General features: G+C 34.4%; 2 protein-coding genes across 6 annotated transcripts in view; both read right to left on the bottom strand.

The window, feature by feature from the left end:
- The window catches only part of LOC110263460 (diphthine--ammonia ligase-like), a 35,997-nt gene extending 18,601 nt beyond the window's left edge, over positions 1 to 17,396 (bottom strand). Inside the window, exon 1 of the mRNA XM_021104761.1 lies at positions 16,752 to 17,396. The gene's annotated coding sequence lies outside the window, so the exon portion shown is untranslated. The remainder of the gene's footprint in view (positions 1 to 16,751) is intronic.
- Positions 10,072 to 16,752, bottom strand: LOC107604801 (diphthine--ammonia ligase). Of its 5 annotated transcripts, none has more exons than XM_021104758.1 (12): positions 16,043 to 16,752; positions 15,867 to 15,938; positions 15,633 to 15,712; positions 14,432 to 14,657; positions 14,283 to 14,315; positions 13,846 to 13,928; positions 13,606 to 13,678; positions 12,981 to 13,314; positions 12,542 to 12,873; positions 11,568 to 11,905; positions 10,823 to 11,177; positions 10,090 to 10,713 (listed from the first exon to the last, which is right to left on the bottom strand). In XM_021104758.1, the coding sequence occupies exons 1-12, from the start codon at positions 16,118 to 16,120 to the stop codon at positions 10,489 to 10,491; spliced, it is 2,229 nt and encodes a 742-aa protein (XP_020960417.1). In that variant the 5' UTR covers positions 16,121 to 16,752; the 3' UTR covers positions 10,090 to 10,488. The 5 variants fall into 5 exon arrangements, with proteins under 5 accessions (XP_016161984.1, XP_020960417.1, XP_020960418.1 ...); XM_021104759.1 differs by having other exon boundaries at positions 15,867 to 15,942; XM_016306497.2 differs by lacking the exon at positions 15,633 to 15,712.

A 17,607-nucleotide genomic window follows, 5' to 3' on the forward strand; every position in this document is an offset into this window, starting at 1 on the left:
TGTCCAAAATATCTATTTTATTAAATAAAAGAATTAAAATATTTATTTAAAAAAATTCCAAAAAAAAAGGTTGTATACTTAGTTTCAATTTTCAATTTAATAAAGGAAACACTCGAAAAAAAAATATATTGCTTAATTGAGATGATCAATATCAACTGTTGTGAGAAATTAACCTTTTTCGTTGTTATAAAATTGTTTTTCTGTTGTCTACTTATTATTGAAATTAATTTGGATACTTACTTTTTTTTCTTAAGGGTTATATACGATTTTGATTCTTATGGTTTAGGCTAAAAAAAATTTTACCCTAACTTTTTTTTTTATACAAAATCGTCTCTAAGATTTTACGTAGCTTTAAAATCGTCTTTTTGGATCGGTTAATTTTTTAAATGATAAAAATATCACCCTCTCTGTCCTCACCACCACCATCACCCCACCTACTACCACTCCATCACCATCTGTTCATGAATCCAACAAGAAAAACACAACCTTCAACAACAATCTCAAATAAATCAAAACCAAAAAGAATAATTCATCACCAAAACCATCATCATTAACAAGAAACAAGAAATTCATCATCATCATTAACAAAACTCAGAATCATTAACAAAGTTCAGAACTAAAATTCTTCTTCTTCCATTAACAGAACTCATATCCAATTACAAGAATAAGAAATTCTCAAATTCAACTTCAATTACAAGAATCCAAATCAGAAATTCCCAAATTCATCTTCTTTTTCAATTTTTGTTTGTACCTGACATTTCTAAAAAGTTACATGTAATACCCGGTCTAACCGAAATTTAGTAAATAATAAGTTAAATAGGAGCGAATATGGTTGGAATATTTGGCAATTGGAATTTGATAATTTAAATACGATATTTGGATTCAGTGAATTTTTTCGAGTCGGAAAATATAGTTTGGATGAATTTCAGATAATAAATATATGAATGATTAGGTTGGTTATTGAAGAATAAGGTTTGAGAAGTTGAAGTGTGGAATTTGGTCATTTTGAGTGAAATTATGTAGACGAGGTATGTTTGGTTCGGTTGAGATATATTATGTGATCATATATGTGATTATGATTATTGATGCCTTAATGGTATGATGATGCATTAGAGATATGTATGTTGTGATATATGCTTGGGGAATGATTAAGGTTGATTTGTGGGTGAAATCACGTGATAGTGAGTATGATATTGATTACGTATAATGATGGTTGATTGGAAATGGTATTATTGGAAATTGGGATGAGGAATGATGTATGACATGATATTGTGTTTGTCCTTTAGCCATTGTTTATTTGTGATACTTAGGTAGTAGCAAGGGTTGTGGTTCGTCCCACTTGCTCCAAGTTAATGTTTGAGATTTGATAACAATGAATGTTGATAATATGAATTGAGATTGAATGAATATATGTTTGAGATGCCTGGGCAGTAGCAATGGTTGTGGTTCGTCCCACTTGCTCCGGGCCAATGCTTGAGATACATGGGTAGTAGCAAGGGTTGTGGTTCGTCCCACTTGCTCCAGGTCAGAGATTGCGACGCCTGGGTAGTAGCGACAGTAGTGGTGAATCCACTCGCTCCAGGTTGAGCTTTTAGACACCCGCCTGGGTAGTAGCCGCAGTAGTGATTATTTCACTGGCTCTGGGTTGAGCGGGCAGTAGCAAGGGGGTTGTAGCTCAAACCTACTTGCTCCGCAAGGGGTGTTTCTGTCCAATGGTTAGCTACCAGGACATGTCGGGTTGGCTATATAACCGACAGATGATATGCGATTTTATTTCTACTCTTTTCAGGCTTCTCGATTAATACTCCTTTCGCAATTACCTATATTTATTTATTAAAAATCCACCTGAGAGTCGTACCACCGTAATATCATTGACTTATGACTCGAGCATAAGGATTTGAATATTAGGGTGTTACATTACACTTTTTTTGTGGCTGATTTTGAAGGCACTATCTAATTTTCAGAAGAAGAGACACTAACTTTTTCTCTTTACAAATCTCACGGCATTTACCCCTCACTATGAAACTTTCAAAGATTTTATTAGAACCTTCAACTTCATCGAAGGCGGCAGCGAGGGGGACGCTGTTGGTAGAGGTAGAGGCGCCGCTGAACTGCTGGAGGATACGAGGAACACAACCACCACCACCACCTCTCCGACGACGACAAGGAACACGAGGACGAGGGCCAAACACGTGGCGACGAGGCGAGGGCAAGTCACGGCGAGGCAAGGGCGTGAGTCGCAGCATTGCGAGGGCGAGGGCCAAGCGACGGCGAGGACGAGGTGCAGCGAGGCGAGGGCGACGGCGAGGGCAACAACAAGGCTTCCTTCTATCTTTCTCTCTCTCTCTCTCTGAGTTTTTGCTTCTCTCTCTGAGTTTCTACTTTTCTCTCCTCTGAAGTTGTGATGGAGATGATGATACTGAGGGTATAATTGTTCGAAAGACGATTTTAAAACTACGTTGAACCTTAAGCATGATTTTGTAGACAAAAAAAGGTTAAAGATGAAAAAAATTTTAGCCCAAACCATAGGAACCAAAATCGTACTTAACCCTTTTATTAAATTGTAAATTAATTCTCCACATTTTTTGACCCAATTTGCTCTCTTTGGTATTAAGTGAATTTGACATATTGTGTTTGAGAATTTAAATTAAATTAGATAATATTTTTTATGATTTTATTTAAACTAAGAAATCATAAGTCAAGTGTTAATTGAATTTTTTACTTAAAAAATAGGTATAAGTTGAATTTGGTAATTTTTTATGGTACTACTACAATAACTTTTGTAGTGTTTGATAAGGAGGCCACAATTCTACTCGGACAGACCTATGCTGAGATGATAAAAGAGTTGAATGTAAATAATTTTTACTATTATAACCATTTTGAAAGCCAAACTTATAATTTGAAATCAGGCTCCAATGGTTAGTAGACAATACTATGAAGTACTTGATGAATGTTTGAGTGATATCATGAGATTTTTTTGCAACATATAAGATAGATTTGCCTTTTGAAAAAAAAATAGTTATACTAGGTGAGATTTTTGACAATTTCTTTCTATCATTCCACGAGAGTCGAGACAAGATATTGTTTATTCTACCCTGAATTTGACTTACCTTTGAAAGTTTTGCGGTATTCAAACAAACAAAAAAACATGAGACTTTTTTATAGGTGCAATTACTTTAGATCAAGTTGAGACAAGCAATTTGGTGAGTGGTTATTGAAAGTTAGTGATGGTCTAATAGGTGACAATATAGATGGTAAATCTGAGATATATATTCTAGAAGATATTGTTATTCTTTTTTCAAACTAGGTATTTGATGAGTTGGTTCATTTTTTTTTCTAAATATTTTGGAAATCATATCTTCAAAAAAAAATTCAAAGCAAAAATTATACTGTCTCCTACACTGGACATTGTTGAAGAGGTCAACAACCATCTAATGGCTATCAATCCTAGAGGAAAAAAATTATATCTTAGTTCAGATTCAATTTGTATGGATAAAGGGAATATAAAGAGTCAACTAGATCTCTATGGTCCTGAATTATTGAATAGCATAAATTGTTCTGGTTTGCCTCCTCATAAATTAATACTCGAGGTTGGTATTCTGGTGATATTACTGAGAAATATTGACCAATCCAGTGGTCTTTGTAATGGTACAATGCTAAAAGTTAAAAAGCTTGCAAATCATGTCATAGAATGTAAAGTCTTAACGGGTACAATGTTGGTCATATTACTTTGATTCCAAGAATGAATATAGTACCAACAAATAAAATTGTCCCAGTTAGGTTTCAACGAAGACAGTTCTCTTTAATAGTACCTTTTGCCATGACAATTAATAAGTCTTAAGGACAAACTTTATCTCATATTGTATTATACCTGTGTAGACCAATTTTCACACATGGTCAACTATATGTGACACTTTCAAGAGTTAAGAGTAAGAACGGTTTAAAAATTTTATTCATGAATTACGCTGGAATGTTTGCAAATTCAACCATCAATATTGTTTATAGATAAGTCTTTAAAAAGATAGGATTCTAATGTAAATATTTTAATTTTATTTTAAATTGTGTATTGAAATCAATAAATAATTATTTCACTTCGAAGGAATGTAAAATGATCATTACTTACTATTCTCAAGTTAAACTTTGATTTTGGTATGGATTTTGTAAATTTTTTAGGATAGTAATTGTTTTGTATGTTTTTTCTTAAAATATTCAAAAATGTAAATACTTTTTTTTATATTTTTATGAATTTTTCCTTGTAGGACACAGATATATACACTAATAAACGCAGAAATTAGGTACTAAGTACTCATGATACGTTCATAGTGAGTTAGGATACACAGTACCTGAGATTTGTTTAGATGCTTATAAAAATAGGTAGTAGTCGAGATATGTTGTGTCATTTGATTTTTTTTTTTTGAAAAATTATGAAGTTGTATATGACTCAACGTTAAAATTACGTGTGTTCTGAGAATATTAACAAGCTAATGCGATGTGGCATATGGCCAGAGTTCTGGACTTTGAGGTTAGTTAGTATGTCTGTCTTTTATTTTAAATAGTTAATTTATTGAAATGTTAGAATATTTTGATTTATTTAATTTTGAAGTTAATCTATTATTATTTTTTTATTTAATTAGTTAGGAATTCTATATTTTCTATATGTTAGGATATTTGAATTTAAGTAGTTAGAGTATGCCTTAGAAATGTTGTTTTAAATTTAAATGGTTTAAGTTGTTCAAATTGTTGAAAGAGTATTAGTAAACATTAGACTATGGTTAATTATATTATGAAACTATAGTTATTTTAACCGAAAAAATATATATTAAGTTGACATGTTAATAATATAATTTAGTTAAATTAAATTATTTATTTAAATTGTTTGCTCTGTTATATGAAGTATATTTTTTTTGATTAAATTTACTCTATTATCTATAATATGTAGTGACATTATATTATTTAATTAGTCAATTGTATATGAAATTATTTTTTAAAATTAAATTATTTATTCTGTTATATAGGAACATTGTGTATTTAATTAGTCAATAGTAAAATTCAATTAATTTATTTAGATTAGTTTGCAACATCATATGCAATAATACCGAGAGGACTAATCAATGTGGTTCCAGTCATTGCAGTTGCTCTTGCCACGTCGTGTGACGTTGTCTACCCCACCACCTAACGTGCTACTACCATACATTAGAGAGATTAGGTTTAGACATGTAGTAGGGTTAAAGGATTTTATCTTTGACAATGTCTTACTCTTTGCATTTGTAGAGTAGTGAAGACTTGAGACCCATACTTTTTACCTTTCGTAGGGCGAGATCACCATCACATTCCAAGATGTAACTTACCATCTTGGTTTGCGCACATATTGTGACCTGAATGGCGGCTGCACTAGGGACTTCCAGCAATACCATTGATAAGATACCTTTTGCCCTCTGTCAATTTGAATCGGGTATTAAAGTTGGAAGTCATATGACGTATGCGGAATGCATGGTGAGCTGTTGGAGGATGCCAACCACTGCTAGGAGCATTGAGGGTAGCTTGTATGGCCTGCGAACTATCAGAAATAAGAAGACCCTGTTGCTAAGTCATGTGCTGCATCAAATTCGTCATAAAAATGCCCAGGACTCGGTAGACTCAAGCCCAACCAGTGCAAAAATTATAGGAATGATATTGTTATTATCATCTTGTGCCACAGTAATCAATAGCACTCCTCCGTATTTGCCGTACAGGCGTGTCCCGTCAACTGATACCACTGGCTTGCAGTACTTAAAGGCTTTGATGCACGGAGAGAAGGCCCAAAATACCTTATCAAACTGGTTAGAATCTCTGTCAATCATGTTGTCATTGTAATACAGGACTGCAACGCAATCATGCACCATGCTAGGTAGGCATTCTTGCAAAGCTTGTAATAGGAAGGAAAGCTTGTTATACGACTCTTCCTAATCACCATAAATCTGAACAATCACCTTTTATTTTTCCATCCACACCTTTCGATATCATATTATCATGACTTGAAATGATAACTCTATTGCACTGCACTTTGCAATACCGGGATGAAAACAGATGGATCATCATGTATAATTGGCAAGATCATAGTGCAAATCAAGCTGCTATCCAATTGCGCATGGTTTTGGGAAATAGTTGGCACCAAACAGGTACATATAATAAATAACGTAATAAACATTTTCTTCTTAATTTCATAAAATGAATGCAATTGATGACAATTACCAATTGTTCAAATTCTGCCAAAGTGCTACACGAAGGCTCCATGGACACCGAGTAGAGAATTGCTTGCCTCTACAATGGTGTTTTAGCCTATCATACTCCAAAATTCTGTATTCAGCATTCCTTCGAATGCTATAGTTCTTGACTGCCATGAGAATAGCATCTCTACTCCTGAACCTATGGCCGACCCAAAAGTCAACTCCGTCATCCGTGTTGTAATCTTCCCCTTCGCTACAGTGGAAAAGATCATCTAGTTGCATTGCTTCCAAGTTAAGAGTGTGATAGTAGCTTGGAACTTCTGACAACTGTAAAATGGCCAGTGGTGGAGGAAGAACTCGAACACCACCACCCAATTGAGTCTCTAGCACAAACTCGTTAGAGGATAGACTCTGGTTAGATGATCCAGATGCGGTAATGTAAATATGTAATCTGAATCAAAATCACTCAATTCTTCCTTGACACGATCAACTGGTTCGGCAAAGCGCATCAATTTTGCCTCTGCCGAGGGTGCATGAGGGTTCGAGGACAACGGCCCACAACCACCACCTACGTCACGAATCATAGCGTACCACTCTATCACATGCCGCAGCATTAGCCTCACATGTATGTTGAACATGATTGTCACCTGCTGATCTGCTTCAATAAAAAATGTCCTGTTTTGAAACCCTCCACTCAGGAGCGCTGATAAAAATCTGTACGTAACTCTCCCAACCTCCTTGGAATCTTGTGTTCCCATACTAGTCAAAATGAGAATTTTTAGCACGTCCAAAGAATCAAGACGGCAAGTGCGCAACATCACAGGTGAATCGCACTCAAATGTCACTCTCCCTCACCACTTCTAATTATCTCATTCGGATAAACTACCACAAAAAAGAACTGATTCCTAGCCATGTGTATGAAGAATAAAAAGAAGGAAAATACAAATTAGTGGAATTGGTATAATGTAATGAGTCAAGAACCTTTTTATATATTGTATTTTGACAATATATCTAAGGTACTAAGTCACCTAGATATAAACATATTCCGGATATTGAGTCACCTAGTTGCATAAACACGTATCTCAGGTACTGAAACACCTAGATACATGAATGTATCCCGGGTATTGAGTACTCAATTTCTAAACAAACGTGCAGTTTGTATGTATCCCAAGTGTAATCGATTTATTCGTTTTAGACACTATTTCTTATCTCAGGTACTAAGTTATCGGATTATGTTTTTAATGATTTTTGTGCCTCCGGAGATGTGTAATGGGTATTTAAAAAAGTAAATACTCTATAAATAACAACATTAATTTTTTTGTAATATGCATCGGAAATAAAATAAAAGAATATATATAATTAGGTTTCTCAGTGTAGTTGTATAGGCCTTTTGATTATTTTTCTGCTCTGATTTGATTTGATTTGACTTGACATCTCCATTAGATTTCTTTTTCTCTTGTTATTATGGGAGTGTGTTTGGTTCATGTAAATCTCTTTTAATCTTAGGTGCATACTATTGTGTAGAAAGAAAATTAGTTCTACATGTGTAGAGAAATGCTTGTCAAAGTATTACCCTACATGATCTTATTCTATTGTGTGCAGGGACGGATCTAGAGGGGGCGAGTAGTGGCCTCGACCCCCCAAGATTTTTAGAAATTATATTTATATATGAGATATGTATTTAAAAAAATAAAAAATATTATATAATTTAGTATTTTATATGTTATTGGTACTTTATAATTTTATGATGTACTATTGCTATTGTTATATTTTTTTTATGTAACTATCATATTAAAAATAAAATTGTGAAAAAAATTTATAATTATATATATATATATGATAAATTTTTCGAAAAATTAACTCCAATAACTATATGTTAATTATTTTTATGGAATGGAAAAAATTTATCTAAAATTCGGCCCTCCATACTAAACTTTCTGAATCCATCCCTGATTGTGTGAATAGTGAGTGTACAGGCAACAAAACGTGATGAAAATCTATAAAAGGAGACAAAATATGTAGTGTAAAGACTGCCTATGATTTACTTTAGCTATAATAAAGATGTTTGTGACTAAGCTTATTATAATTAGGTTTTTGAAATGAAAAAACTATTAATAAAAAAATCCAACAAAACAAAACACTCATTTTCCTCCCTTTTTTTCTCTCACAAACTTACCAAAGCCAACCCTAAACCCTATCAAAGCAAAGCCAACCAGCCACCATCGCATAAAACACGTTTCATCAGCTCTCACCACTATTGGTGTCGGAAGAGACAACCAGCGCTTGCCATCCTCGTCTTTCAAAGCCCTGCTCATCTCCTCGTCTCGTCAGAAAGTTAGTTCGGAGTTACCTTTGACATCGCAGTCTGGTGAAGCCCGCTTGTGTCGTTGTCGTCGTGGGCCACCCTGAACTCGTCATCGAGTCCTGGGTGCCGTCGTTGCCGTCAAACATTTCTGCTGCTCAGCCCTCTTCTTCCGTACAAAACATTGATAATTAATCTCTCTCAAATTAACCTCTAATCCACCACTAACTTCCCGTACAAAATGCTGACTCCTGTAGTCTGTCTCCTCAACATCACTTTCGACACTTTCATATTCAAGGGCCATTTAATGAGGAGACGCTCCACACTCGACAAGTGTCCTACTACACCTGTTGATATTTCTCATTTCAACACGGTAGTCCTTGTTTTAGATGAATTCTATAATGTTTTTAGTGTGATGTCTAAATTGCTTAACTTATCTTTTAAAGTAAAATATAAGATATTTAAAATAAAAATAAATCATTTAAAATTTATTAAATATTATTTATTTACCTTTTTTAATAACTTAAATACAATGTGAGCATTCACTCTTGTTTTAACATTCTTTGGGATGTTTGCAATTTGCAAATCATATTGGATTTTCAAATGTGGTACAAGAAAATTATTATTTTTGGAAATGAAAAAGTGCCCGAAACTAATCTTAATTCGTAATGGATGATGGATCAAAATGATTTGTGGAAGAGAAATGTTAACTGTAGATTTGAAATCACTAAAATATCTCTCATCTATAAAATTATTTTTTATGTAACCTAATATAACTGAAATAATAATAAAATAATCACTTTTATTCTAACGACAATAGCCTTGCTTTCCTCTCCCTTGCCCTCTTTTGCCATTGTGGGCTACTATGTTAAACTGAAATAAATATTTTACTTTTTATGTTATTAATTTTTGCTGGTGCTTTTCAAAATATATTCATATTAAAAATATAAAATAAAACTAGATATATATGAAACATATTACTCAAAAATTTAATTAAATATTCAAAAACTTTCTCATAATCATAAAAAACATAAAGAAGAATAGTTATTATCACTCCTGTTTTGATAATATCTTTTTTTTACAGATTTATACATATAATATAAGAAATTGTGTGAAGAGTAAAATTATCAAAAATAAAAATGACATTATCATTTTCCAACAGCAGAAGCAATAATAACTATAAACCATTTAGTTGGAGTTGATTAAACATAATGTTGAATTATTATTTTTTTTATTTATTTTACTTTATTTTTTATAATGATAGTACAATTTTAATATGTGAAAAACAATAAATAAATGAACAATACTACATAGCCAGCAAATATTTTTAACCAACACTTGACCAACAATAATTTACACTCATATTTACAGAGATTTTGCACATAAGAAACCTATAAATTGCACCTATATTTACCAGAGTTTTACATTCATAATCAATATAGTTTGTATCCACATTTTTTCAAAATTTGTATGTATAAATTAGTAAATTTTATTTGTTTAAGATAATTTAATGTTGTGCTTGTCAATTGATAGTTAAAAATACTAAAAATTGCTAGTCCCAAAAGTTTCTCTAAATAAATATTCAACAGAAGATAATGTTTTCGTATACACCATAAGAATTAAGTAACTACACTTTGAAGTAAATTAATACAGCCATGACAATCCTTTAAAGTACAACATTCCATGTGGCAGAACCTGATGTAATTTTAGTTTTACCCCTACCTTTACACCCAATCTAACATTCCCCAAGTGTAATTTTTTGTTTTGCCAAAACCAAAAGCAACAGAACCTCAGAAATCGTATTACTTTGGGAAAGATCAATGAAATTTGATCAGCCCCATTTGAACCTGAATTTCTCTAACGCCTATTCCATCCAAATTACCAAGGAATTCCAGTAAAGCAATCTTTCCACGTCCATTTCGTATATAAAAAGACAATATAAATATAACCAATCTAGAACATAAGAGTTTATCCAGCAATTTATGCCCAGGATTTCTGGGCGAGTAATTCGCAAGTTATTATATTGGACATGGATGAAGCAGACCTACCAGCACCGATGACAGGAACTATGCTGAAGATTGGCTCCTCGCCATTTAAAACTTTCTTCTGACTCGCTTCAGAAAGTTCCAATAGAGCCTTGTTGAACATAGGCAGCAGCATATCTATCGACATTTGAAGGCTTGCAGGGATATAGATCCTCAAACTCTGCACAAGATAGAGAGAATCAATTATTTGCATCAATACATTAAATAAAGAATGCTTTGGGCATTTAAGATGAAAACATCTAGCATGTCGTACTTAAACACATACTGACCATCAAATCTTCCCAGCCAAAACCATTATCGGTCATGACTTTGTCCAGAAGATAGAAGCAGAATCTTGATGACTTCTCCATGAGCGACTTATGTTGAAGATATTGATCATCATTGACAGAATCAGCAGACACAGAATTGAAACATATCTTTGCAGCATCCTCACTTGTAATAGATAATGTAACAGCACAAATCTTTCCTGGAACCACAAGTTTCCGAATACAAGAATCATGCCAATTTTCCTGCTTGAAACCCCAGTAGTGGGCTGCTTCAGAACCAGAACTTTCTGTTATGGTCTCAGTTGCTATCTCCGTGCCATCGTCAACATAAAGAACAGGCTTTATTTCTACACATGCACTGGAAAGATGCCAACCAAATCTTAGCATTAATATCATATCAACATTTATCATGAAGAAAAACACAAGCCATTCAATAAAAACCATCCCCTTACAACCAACCTACCCCATATCAAACAGTAATATAAAATAACAGCATAAAATAAAGTAAAAAAGAGAACTCAGCTAGTATGCTGAGAACTCAGAGCTGCTTTATCTTTAGTTATGCTGAGAACAATTCACTGATAAAAGATTCCACAACTCACAATAAGGAAATACAGAAAAGGAAATTATAATTCCTACAAAGTTATAAAAAGGCCTGCCTAAAAATTGCATATCCATAAATTTATGTGTATGGGTGTAGGAGTGCGTAGATCAGAGAAATCACAGATTTATGGGACGGCCATAGTACCTTTTAGGTAGATCAGGAACAAGGACATAAAGGACTACGGGATCTAATGCTTTGCAGGTGTTTTGTTCCTGTAACTGAAAGATCCTCATCTGCCTAAGGATTGTTTGTAGTTTCTCCTGCATATCATCTCTCTCTGATGATGAGACACGTTTAGAACAGTAAACAACAAACATAATTGCTGATGTGGATATTGAACAACGAAAGCATTTTGCCACAGCTTCACAGTTTCTGAGAGCCAGTTCCAGTTCAGCACTAGCACCTCCACTGCAAAGATTCATTGTTGGAGGGTCAAGTCCCAACTGACCAGCCATATGAAGTATATTATCATGCAAGGTTGCCTGAAAACCAAAGCATTAACATTATAAAAGGACATTTCACCAGATAACATTTGAAATGTGAAAGTATATACCAAATACCATACATTAAATGATGAAGAAAAGTTCGAGGTACCAAACAAACAGTCACTACAATTGTATCATTCAATCAGATAACTAAATATACTTTCTCATATTTTAATGAGAGCATCTATAATAATTCCCAAGACTTGAATCATGACACTCAAACATTATAGATATTTAGAAATGAAGTTCAAAAGGCAGATGATTATCTGGTTTCAACCAAGTAGAGACTGTAGTCAATAAACCAAGGTTATTTTGTCCAGTTGCTACAGTTGAAATATTAAGGATCCACTAAATTATTTTTTTTTTAAAAATATCACTCATCTTTGAGGACTCGCATTCTACAATTTTTCTCTATGGAACATGGTGCTTCCGTGGTACAGTAACTTTGTCATCAAGATCCAAGACTGGCATAGCACTTGTGGCTCCAAACCAGTATATTTTGACAAAAAAAAAAGTCATTCTACATATAGTTTTACTGTCAACATTGCATAGAATAAACCACTTTCAGTTGTGACCAAGTCAATTTTCACAATGAGAAAGGAAACGAAAATCATGACACGAGGGTGGATTTACCTGACTGTATGGCCCAATGCAACTAGGTGCCCAAGAGGAAATACTCTGTACATGCAAAACCTTTTTATCTTTATTATTTGACGCAAGAACTTCCATATATGCTTTGCTGAAACCCATCTCTACTAGAGGCATTTCAACTGTGCTACGTGATGGGACACCAAATGGACACCTCTGTTGGGTTATAAATTTCACATATGTCTCATTTGCCTCTGAGAACTTACTCATGTCATCTATGTAAAGGAGAATATAGACAACATTCTCCCATCCAAAGCCAAAGCCAGCTAATAGTGATTCAATTTTTGCCAAAACAGTCTTCAAATCTTCCCGCAAATCTGCTCTTGAAAAATAAGATACATGTCCGTCAAGGAAAGAAACTATGCACAAATATAACGAGGCATTGAAATAATCTGAAAATAAACAGGAAAGTAATGAAGACCACCATTGCATGAATATTGTAACGAGCAACTTAAGGAGAGTGTTCTCTTGTTATTTGTTCTTGAGATGTTAAATTTATGTGCCAAGTCATCAATTGGGTCAGCACTGCAATCCAACGGCTTAAATGTGTCTTCACATCTTTCTAAAGTGTCTTCCACTTCAAACACAGTTCCCAGTTTCTGAACTGAAGTTTCACTTATGTTGTCTGGTGATGTTAAAGATTGAATATCTACCTTCTTTTCCAAATGAAATTTCAATGGATGAAGGATTCCAACAGGAGCTATGGAATCTGAAGAGTGCCTCACAACTTGATATTCATCGAGCACAATTCGAGCATTCTGGAGATTCAAAGGAATATTATGATGAAAGAAGAAAATAGAAATAAAAATAGGGATTAAAATTGAAGCAAAATGAGTAGCAATTACAAGATTGAATTCTCAAGTTCAGTGTGATCACAAAATTGAAATCAATATGAACGAAAGCTAATTAAGACCAACTTTATGAACGGTAACAAATATGTAAGGAACAGCTCCAAATTCGAAATGTATAGTGGACCAGCCAGAGCACTAGGAATGTAGGACAAATAATCCAAAGATTACATAGCCAAAAGAGAGACAATATGAACTTACAATGAAGAGGGGGCAATCAAGAGTTAACGTTTCATATTCCCCTCCTTCACCACAAACATTAATTCCATATAAGCTGCAAAAGGTAATACAAGAAAGGATGAACTAGACAGAACTGTTAAAAAACCATAGCATGAAGTTATTCTAGAAACTTGGAAGAATTTGCATAGATACAACACAAAATAAATAAATAAATATATAAATAAATAAATAAAAATTGGAAAATAAATAACTTTGACATACTCTTTTAATTTGTGTAAATAAGCATTTAAGAAGGCTATTTCTTTACCCAAGTGATTTCCAGGCACCAAACCCATGGCGGCTACCTTGTAAAATAGATAAAGCATTAAATTCCAGACTAAAAACTGCCTTATACAAAAGCAAGTTGAACATAATAATTACTATATAGAAGTAAATGTCATCACTTGCATAACACTTTTTTTTCCATGGCACCATATCATTCGTACAACTCACTTCCATACATTCAACACCAAGGCAATGCTCAATTTTATAAAAGTACTAGCATTAATATCATGACATCTTTGAATGTTGTCAATTGTTGATAAGTTAGAATAAGAACAACCATATGATTAGAACATAGGAATTCTCTCCCATTTATAATGAAGAAGAAAAACCATAAAGAGCAAGAGACATTACAAGGAAAGTTAAACAAATTATACCTTTACAATCACAGCCAAAATTCCATTTGCAATCTGGTCAGGGCCAGAACTGAGTTAGTATTATATGAAATCTGAATGATAAGAACCAAAAAAACCAATGCGTAATTGCATGCATGCATGACTAGACTATCAATTATGCTGCCATTTACCATTTCTTGGAGGAGCAATGATTGATCTTGTTTCCATAAGTATGCCAGAGAAACAAGGTCTAACCTTGAACAAACACTTTCCACCCGCAATCTCTGATAGTCAGATGCAATGGCCCCAGAAGACACTGCAGTAACTTCAGGTATCTGCCTTTTCACCTCACGAAGTAAAATAAACATATCTTCAACTTCATCACCCTGGGTTGTTCTGTAACCAAGCTCTTGATGTCTATCAAGAAAATATCATTTGAAGGTTAAAACTGAACATTAATTATATAAATTCATATTCTAAAGCTTTGGAGAATGCAATCTGGAATAAGCATTTAGAATTACACACAAGTTTGATTACAAGAAAGGGTACCCTTAATAAAGAAGGATTCAGATTTGGTGACTGAATTAGGATGAAGAAAGAAAAAGGAAAAAGATAAGGGGATTCGTACTATGCCCTGCCCAAGTAAAAATGCTGAAAACTAATAATAAACTTCTCTCCGTGTTTCTCTCGTAGCATATGCTTATAAGTTCCTGTATACAAATGACCCTCTCCCACTACTGCTATAACAGATTCATCATGATTTCTTCTTAGGGCCTGGGCCGAGCTATGGCATTCTTCAAACCTTTTTATAAGGGAAATCATCCAACTCTAGATCAATTTCTATTGCCTAGGTCTGCTGGGTTTGGCAGTAGAAAAGAGAAATTTTTGTGGAATTGCATTTTTCAACTTCAACAACAGATTTCTCACAAACATGTTTTATGTGATAGGATTAGACATTTAGCATCAATTTGGAGCAGAGCTCATGACCATCATATAGAACTTCCTCTCTTAGACATGTTGAGAGATTGAAAAGCTATGCTTTATGGATAAATCTTTTGTTTTTTTTTTTTATTTTGTATAGGGGAAACCATATCCCCAGTTTGTATTATCCTTCTTCTCATCTAAAAGAATCTCTTTTTCTATATATATAAAACACATGATGCATCTCAATCTTTCTAAAATACATATCAAGCCTTCTTATGACAATAATTAAGACATGAATTGCAAGTAAACAAATCGCCTTTTGAACTTGCATAACATAATCCATAAAGCATGTTATGAGGACTTTTAGTTACATCCCAATTGCCTTAAAATTATCTGAAACTAACCTATGAACTTGCCTAAAATAAAATCATACGTTCTACAAAACAGATTTATGTCAATAAAGCTTGCCTTGTTGATCCTCGAATTCGCCTCCTAAACAGCGGCAACCCCATGCATTCCGCGTAGCTAACAATAATTTGATGACCAACCTAAAACAACAATCTCTAAACATGAATGAAGAAACAAAACTAAAACAACACTGACCTAACAATTGAAATGTTGAATTTTATTGCTACACCATATTCAAAGTATTACCAAGTTAAAATGCAAATAACCAGAATAATGTGAAAGAAGAAAACGTACGGTTTGGTACATGTAGCTATCGAGCTCGTCGACGTCATCATCAGCAGGTAACAAGTTTGCCAACGCAACTATCTACCTCCAACACCAAAAAGCGAAAATCAAAGGAAATTAAGAACAAAAATTAAGGGAAGAGAAATAATTTTAAAAAGTAAAACTAAAAAATAAAAAAGGGGAACCTGGTGGCCATAGTGAATGGACTTCATCATAGCGTAGCAGCTGTCTTTGCCGCCACTAACGAGCGCCACCACCTTCATACTCGCTCACTTACTCACTCACTGAACTGAACTGAAGACTTGAGTTTTAGGGCAAAAAGGGTAATTACCAAGGTTGCGAGAATCAAACCGGTCATTGAACCGATCAAGTGATGGTTCAATGGTTCAATGATCTAACCGAGGTTGAACCGCAGTTGAACCAGTTTAAAAAAAGTTCAACAATAACTTTTAATAATCAGTAATCAAGTAATCAATAACTTAACAGCATCATTTCCATTTCCCACAAAGGAGTAAAGGACTGAATAGTAAAGATCCTCAAATCCAGAAGCATACAATGGTAACACAAAACAAAGTTCAATTCAGTTACAAATTCCTAAACCTGCTGAATATAAGAGAGCCAAAGCGTATAATCATATTTAGTTTTTGGTATTCTAATCAATTAATCAGCAACATGATTCTGACTTTTGAATCCAAACTAGACTGAAAACACATCAGCAACGAAAACTAAATTGAATCCAATTCCAAACTCAGAAACCAAATTAAATTGAATTCAGCATCACATCAGCATTCAACAAATTAAATAAGTAATCGAATTCCAAACTCAGAACATAAACTCAGAATCTTAAAAATTAATTGGAAAAAAAAACATGAAACTGAAGAAGCATTGGCTTACGGGAGAGATGGCGAGAGATGAACGGCGATGACAAAGTGAGCTCGGAGAGTGTGAGACAGAGTTAGCTCACGGTGACAGTGTGCGACAGTTACCTAAAATCTGAGGAGAAGAGAAGGGGCGACAGCCAAAAACGGCGAGAAGCAGAGAAGCAGAAACTATGCACGCTGAGGAGGTGAGAAGCAGCGACGACCCACGGCGAGGAGCGAAGAAGCAGCGATGGCGAGAGAGAGCTCGAAGAGGAACGTTGACTCGGACAAAGACAGAGAGAGCGCTCGAAGAGACGACGACAGAGCAACCCTTTGCGACGGAGAGGCCACGAACTCAACTCAGACCTTCGTGCGACGGCGAGGAGAGGAGGAACGATGTGAAGAGAGCCGAGTAGAGCTTTCACAGGCGACGACGGCACCCACGGTCTGTCCCTGACGGCGGCGACAGCACCCTCTAGGAGAAGAGTTCGACGATGACTTTGAAGAGGGATGGGGGCTGCGGGCAACGTTCGAAGAAGGTTTAGGGTTGGTTCTTCTGCAGAGAGACAGGGGTGGGGTAAGGGTCTTGGGTGTATTTAGCATTTCTGAATTTTTACCGAATCGGTAACCTTCAAAAAATTCGGCCGACCGGGCGGTTCACTGGATAACTGCTAATTTGGTGGGTTAATATTCAAAATAATCCTGAAATTTGATTTCGACTTAATTTAATCTTCAAATTACCAATTGATTCAAATTATTCCTTGAAATTTTAAAACATAGTTAAAATTGGCTTTTTCATCTATTTCTGTCACCAAAAAACTGACATGACATGTGTAGTTAACACTTAGTAGTCTTAATAATTGTCTGACGTGGCAAAATTTTTGTATGCA

The sequence above is a fragment of the Arachis ipaensis genome, chromosome B06, assembly GCF_000816755.2.
Source record: "Arachis ipaensis cultivar K30076 chromosome B06, Araip1.1, whole genome shotgun sequence".
Taxonomy (NCBI): Eukaryota; Viridiplantae; Streptophyta; class Magnoliopsida; order Fabales; family Fabaceae; genus Arachis; species Arachis ipaensis.